The 7149-nt window shown below is 43.7% G+C and overlaps 1 protein-coding gene across 1 annotated transcript in view; it reads right to left on the bottom strand.

Annotated features, from left to right (window-relative positions):
* Nucleotides 1-1320: 1320 nt before the first annotated feature.
* Nucleotides 1321-7149, bottom strand: part of fat4 (FAT atypical cadherin 4) — a 106446-nt gene continuing 100617 nt past the window's right edge. Inside the window, exon 17 of the mRNA XM_080901876.1 lies at nucleotides 1321-4507. Coding sequence (XP_080758002.1) covers nucleotides 2598-4507 — 1910 coding nt within the window. The 3' untranslated portion in view covers nucleotides 1321-2597. The remainder of the gene's footprint in view (nucleotides 4508-7149) is intronic.

Raw genomic sequence — 7149 nt, 5'->3', positions numbered from 1 at the left:
TGAAACTCTTGAGTCAACATGGAAATCATTTTAATGGGAATCATGTTTTGATGACATGTGTGAGAAAAAAAAAAAGGAGGGGAGCTCCCTGGGAAATCCAACAACGCCTCCTTCACACCTTCGTTCGAGTTCATGTGAAGCTCTGCAAAATGCATTATGGCTGACTTGCACACACGTGATTTCTTTGCTGCATGTCTTTCCAAAATGAGAGTTGCAATCATGGTAGCGTATTCTATAATTGTGTCATTACTAACACAAATAGCTTAATGCTTACTGAAATAACAGGCAGGTGAGCTGACAGGAGTAACAGATGCTGTATTTTCTTAAGGGCCACGTCCTATAATGTAACATGCAGTTTTTGCACTTAAGACATATGCCATAATTAATCCTTAAACACATCATAAGCCTCTGCTGTTCACCAAAGTCAAGGAGCCATCTGGAAAACATCCAAAAACAGCAGGACACCCCTCCCAAAAAGACACGCGCACACATCACGTCACAAAACCAACCCCCAAGAAAATCAAGAAGACAGATCCATGTCAGTTTTCATGAGTGTTTTACGTCCTTGTGCACTGTAGAACAATGTTCCCTTTAGGTATACAAGCTTCTTCTGCTTACCTATAGAGAGGATGGTGGGGGGACTTTGCTCCTGAAGTTGCCTCTGCCCGATGTCTCAGAGCCCCCACCATCACACCAGAGAAGACACTGTGAGGTTTATTTGAATTCATCTCCCACTCACTCGTCCCACTACCTAACCAACTCCTCATTATCATTGTTTTATTATCTCAGCATTGTAGTGGTAGAGCCTTTTCAAAGAGGCTTTGGTCAACAGATTTCTCTGCAAGACCGAGCCCCTCGCGGTATATTACCCAGATTCAGGCTGTCACTCTTCACGGGGTTCATGGCTCCCTGCCTTTTCTCTCGTGGCCTCTCTCCCCTCGATGATGGAGCAGATAAGCATGTTGCATGCCGAATCACTGAGCTATGACAAAAAAAAAAAAAGCCTTTCTGCTCAATAAGACAGATGTAAATAATTGTTGAAAGCAATATAGGGCCCTGCGTCGTGGAGTCCGCTTGATGTTTTGTTTGGCTGCGAGTGAGGTGGCTCAGTTTCGTTCAGGTCCTGAATTGCCTTTTCAAATGTTTAGTTGAGACTCTGCACAAATGAAAAACTGCACAGACTGAGGCAAAAATACATAACTTACCACCCGAATGATTTGGGAAGGGGTGTAATCTGAGCATGAAGGTGGCTATTTTTAAAAACTGCCAACGCATACATGCATCTAAATGAAAGGAGGGGAAAAAGAGAAACAAAGCACATTTAAATAAATACTTTTTTTATTCTGTTATTGGCTTTTTACAGGTACAAAGCATACAGCATGTTATAGTTTTATCAAAAGTGGAAAATACTGATGTTACATTTGTAACAAATGTAAAAAATAAGTCTTCAATCTTACTTTCCCCGAAAGTAAGAACATACATTTCAGCATATGAAAATATTCATAAAAACACAGCTTAAGTAATTTAAGTTAATAAACAGTACAAAAATGTAGAAACCATACATGTCAAAATAATGAACAGGGACGCCAACATCAAGACAAATGACTCCATGATTGCTCATGAATTTAAAAAAAAATGTACACAAGTTCATAGTGTTTTAGTTGGGGTCATGTTTACAGGATTCATACATCATCATCATCATCATCGTTGCCTGAAAACACTTGGCTTGTCTGACAATGTGGTTTTGTGACTAACGACACCCTCACCATCATCCCTCCTGAAAAATCTCCTCTCTTCCTGAACTTGGGCCCAAAAACCAGAATAGTTCTGTCCCGTACTGAAATCCTCAAATGTCTGTAAGGCAGGGGGCTTGATTAAATCTCACTTTTGGAGCGTTTAGCCAGTCCTCTCTAAGAAAACACACCAGGGCAGGCAGACGGACAGACAGAGGGATCATAACATCGGTGGGGTCTGCAATACCGTGCGAGCAAAGCAATGTTCATACTTTTACACTGAGGGCTGTGTCCCGTCACCTACAGGTGCAGTTAGATCAAACACACATGCTTCCTTTTAAGTAAATTAGAAAAATGATCCTAAAAAGACAGAAACTGGGAGATTTCTCTTGCTCTATGGAATTCTCTTCCTGTGAGTTTTTAAATTATCTACGCTCTTATCTCTCCGCTGCGAATGTGACAGAAGGTTCTGGAAAGGAGAAGCAGTATTGGTAATAAAGAACAGAAGTGTTTAATCAAGATAATGTGAATGGAGTTTTGCAGTCACCAAATTGAATTCAGACATGGACTTCTTTCTTCAGTGTCAGTGGATATGTTGTAATGAGGCCTCAGAGAGATGAATGCACGAATGTACAGTCTGAACCTAGAAAAGACTGGTAAACCATTCCAAGGTGGCTCATGATGAAATCTGTTCTTTTACAGGTGCCATTTTTCTGCCTTACTGCATTAAAAGTCGTCTTATTATTTTGAGTTATGCAAAAAACATGAAGTCCAATGTTCTCTGGAAATGTACAGTCTTCTTCTTCTTTTTTTTTTTTAAATTGGAGAACGACACCATATTGTACAACATTGTAATAAATAGTCTCATACATATTGCTCAGCTTCTCCTTCATTAAGAATGGTCACTGAGCCATCTCCACTGTTCATTTCAATGTCTTTTGCTGCCGCATTCTCGGGAAGCAAGGCTAAGTCCTTGAACACATCTACATAATGCCCAAAGCCAGGGCCCCAGTTCAACAGATTGTCCCAGTTGAAGCCACCGGCTTGCTGACCCAGTTTGTGGGGTAGGGTGTAGTGCTGGTCAGTAGAGGGCATCTGGGCAACGCCAGGCCCTCCTTCTGCCCTCCGACTCGAGTAACGCCTCTGTTTAAGCCTCCCGCCGTAGTCCTCGTCGTCAGCGTCTGACTCGTTGACTTGCGAGAGCTTGGGGACCCGGGAGCTGTAGGACACAGGCTTCTCCCGGTCATACTCCATCTCTGAGCAGGTGAAGGAGTCATGTGAGTCACTTTCTGAAGAGGACTCTGGGGCAGGAATGCCATCAGCGGGGTTACGAACCCTTGACAGCGGCCTGCGGCAGTCCTCCTCTGAACTGGAGCGCCCGTGGTCAGCGCTACAGATGCTGGGGTTGCGTGGACGTGGAGTGTTAAGCCGCTCCACTTCCTCGATGGACAGCCCCACAGGAGGCCCCGTCTCCAACGGGATCTGCTCGATCGGCTGCTTCAGCCGACTGCCGGGCCTCGAGGTGTGGCCGTGGCCGGCCATGGTTTGTGGACTCTTGCTGCGCCTCCCCAACCGGGTGGCGTAGTTGAACATGGGTGGCGGTTGGCACATATCATTGTGCAGATCCAGCGGGCTGCCCTCACGACGAGCCAGGTTGAGTTCTCTGGTGGGAGTGTTTCGGTAGAAGGAGGAGGGCTTTGTGAACGGGGCTGGAGAGTGTCTGGAGAGAGGGTTTGGAGTAGGACAGGCTGAGTGGGAATGGCTGAGGGGGGTGGATCTCAGTGCTTGGGTGTACTGGGGCTGGTAGGTGTAGCTTGTTGCTCCGAGAGGTAAGGGAGATTGCCTGGCGAAGCCCAGCGGGCTGTGTCTCTGGATGGAAAACTTGGGCGTGTGACTGCGAAACTGCTTGTAGTGTTGGATGATGTCAGCATCCGAAGGAGCAATACTGCTGGCATTGTCTATATCATAATGTTCAATATCTGCCTCTGGGGCATTGCAGGGGGCACAGGGAGCACTGGGGACCGTCTCGTTGTTGTGAGGAATGTCTGTTTCATCATAGATCAGGTAAGGGTTTTCCCTCTCAATGATGTCTGGTTTGGGGTTCCCTTCCGGTTGCTTCCGTACAGTCATGTCATCTCCATATGGTGGGATGTTATCTGGGTCGTCGAATGCTACATTCTCGCTACCCTTCTTCTTTTTCTTCTTCTTCTTCTCCTTGGGTTTCTTTTCCTTGGGTTCCTTTGGCACTTTGGTCTTGTTGCGGTCCTTGCAATGGTTGCACAGGATCAGGCTGAGCACCACCAAGGCAAGGACAGTGGCACAGCTGCCAACAATAGCTGGCACCGCCCAGATGGGAAGGACCATTGTCTCTGATGTGGGACTGGGGCTGCAGACAAATCCACCATTATTCGCCGTGTTGCACACGGTACCCTGAGGGCACTCGACTCCCAGACAGGCCACCAGGGTCTCACAAGTCTTGCCTGTGTAGAGCTCGGAGCATACACAAGTGAAACCAGAGTGGGGGTCCGGCACGCAGCTGCCTTGGTTCTGGCAGGGATTAGAGGCACAGTCGCCAGGCGGGACACACTGGTATGTGTACCACTGGTTGACGCACATGAGGCCATCCCAGCATGGATTGCTCTCACACAGGTCGGGACCTCTGCAGCCTATTTTGACGGATGAACTGGTCTTGGTTAAAGTGACGAGGCTGTGCTCTCCCATAAATGGCAGGTTCTCTCTGTTGTACTTCACGTAGGCCAAGCAGCCGTCAAAACCTGTGGACAAAAAGAAGAAAAGAAAGGGCTCAGATAACAAGAAACAGCCAACAGCAGCTAACAGGGACATTACAGTGGCCTGAAGGGGAATTGCTTCTGACTGCCACCAGACCGAATGTTTTTTTTCAAAACGTCTGCTGAAGCTGGATTGCTTCCTCATAAATACCAGGAACTGGCAACTATAATAAGAGTTGAAGGAATTTTGTTTAGATGGGTAATTGGTTCAAGCTGAGGATAAAAAGATTTTCATCATGGAAAGCACCTCCTCCAATGAAAAAATAGAAAAATCATATTCTAAAAACTGGCAGAATAAATCACTGGTCAATTTAAGAGAAGAAATATGAAATATTTTCTAACAGAGAATCCATCGTCAGAGGCATTATAGCTTCAAGACATCCATCTGGGTTGGATGAACGTCTCTGTGTCTAATTTAATCTCTTGCTTTGTGTGTTGCCTAACAGTGCTACCTCACCGGTGCAATTACATTTTTATTGAATTTATCCCAGTGCAGATTAAATCCATTTGTGTCTTTTCATTAGCCCTCAGAAAGCGAGTACACAGCGCTACACAAATGCTCAGATACACACTGAGTTAGGGGGTGGGTTCACAAACAGTCTGCCACAGATCTGCGTGCTGAGGATATGTTTGTTTTGAAATATGCCCCAGTCTTTGTGTAAAAGAGGTTGACAAATCATCCAAATTGCTCATTTTTACCATATTAGTCCATAGTATTAGGTTAGTTTTTCCCTCCCCTGAAACCCTGAAATTTACTGTGCTGCATTACCTCCTCCTGGAAACCCTCTCTTTCACCTTTTCCAAACTGTTCTTAACTCATGCTCGAGGACATCTGATCTGTGATTTAAATCTAAACTAAGAAAAGAGTCGATGAGGCTTCACAGACAGACGCTCCAAGGCGAAGTCAGATTAAATTATAATTAGTTATTTTGTCCATAAATGATACTCTGATAAAGAAACATTTATTTAACTACCGTAAATTCATAACTTTAAATCTTCGCAGTGTCAAATAGAAATAGATTTCAGGCCAGTTACTCAGAGTCTTGTTGGATCGCCACCAAATATGGTCAGCAATTGAAAGAGCAGACTATTAATTCATATGCAGGAGAAAAAAAAATGAGTACTGAATTCATAAAGATTCATGAGCTCACGTGTGCTGTCGCATACTTGTGCTATATGTCCATGCACACGCCTTTAGTCTGCAGAAAAGCTTTCCATAACATGTAAAAACACTGCTAGATGTGTAACTTACGCTGGGTAAAGAGTGAATGAGTTTTTCAAAATCATTAACATGTGTGTGAAACTATTGTTAATTGTATTCCACTTGGACCGTCATGTATCTAAAATTTGATTTTCTTGACTAAATGTGATGAGTTTTTAAAAAAAAAGCCTTTTTAATGAGAAGGAGGAGGAGGAGGAAGAGGAGGCACAGGAGCTGTTCTGACTAAATGCGATTTCTTTAGACACACCAACAGTCTTGTGTCAGGATCTGTAGTGGAATTAAGGAAGGGCAAACTCCCCTCTCTAACTTTTCCCATTCAAATTTGTCCTGTAATTTGGGGGTTCAACTCTGCAACACTACAGTCACAGTACATTAAAGTGAGCTCTTAGCAGCCAGTTACAAGAAAATCTGGCAAACGGATGGTGTGTTTCACCGTCCCACTCTGCCACCAGTTCTGCAGCGTCAAGTCATAGCAACAGTGTGTAGTGTAGTTTTCTGACAGTGGCAGCAGTATGTGTTGTTTAACTAGTGATTATAGGCAGCAAACCCTGTATATTGATAAATAAAACTTATATGGAAGAAAACTTATTGTATGTCTTCCATTTTTAACCTTTAACTATTTATTCTATATAGATAATATATATGTTACATATAGCCTCTCTACTTCTTAGTCCACTAACTTTGGCTAGTTAAGCTATATTGATTGTTCCAACATGTAGAGAGCAAAAAATACTATGTGTGAGTGACTACTGTTAACCAAAACCTTCTGTTACAAGGAACAACATGCTTTCTCTCGATCAACTTCTGGCAATCATCTTGGTCCTTTTCAAACCCTGGAATTCTGAAGTTATTTTAGGTGTCTGGTCGCAGACAGGGTATGTCATTGTGAAGAAAAGGTTTTATTTTGCATGGAGCTTTTTTCCAAAAGTTTCAGTTTTCCTGCCAATTCCAACTAAATTCTGGAATTAAATAGTGGAAAATCACAGCAACAGTTGTTTTGAGGCAGTTTATATTGTAAGGTAAAGACCCTACAAGAATAGAGAGAAAGCCCCTTGGCGACAGTGGGAAGGAAAAACTCCCTTTTATGAGGAAAAAACCTCAGACAAAAGCAAGCTCAGGGGTGGGTGGCCATCTGCTGAGACTTGGTTGTGGGTGAGGGGAGGGAGACAGGACAAAAAGCATACTGTGGAAAAGGGACAGAGATGAATAATAACTAATGATTAAATGCAAAGTGGTGTAAGTAAGTGAAGAAGAAATACTCAGTGCATCATGGGAAGCCCCCAGCATCCTAAGTCTATTGCAGCATAACTAAGGAACTAAGGAAGGCCTGTTCCAGCCTTAACTATAAGCTTTACCAAAAGGAAAATGTTTTAAGATTAATCTTAATCTTAGAGAGTGTCTGTCT

Source organism: Rhamphochromis sp. 'chilingali', assembly GCF_963969265.1.
Source record: "Rhamphochromis sp. 'chilingali' genome assembly, chromosome: 13".
NCBI classification, from domain to species: Eukaryota; Metazoa; Chordata; class Actinopteri; order Cichliformes; family Cichlidae; genus Rhamphochromis; species Rhamphochromis sp. 'chilingali'.
This window is presented reverse-complemented; position numbering and strand designations above follow the sequence as displayed.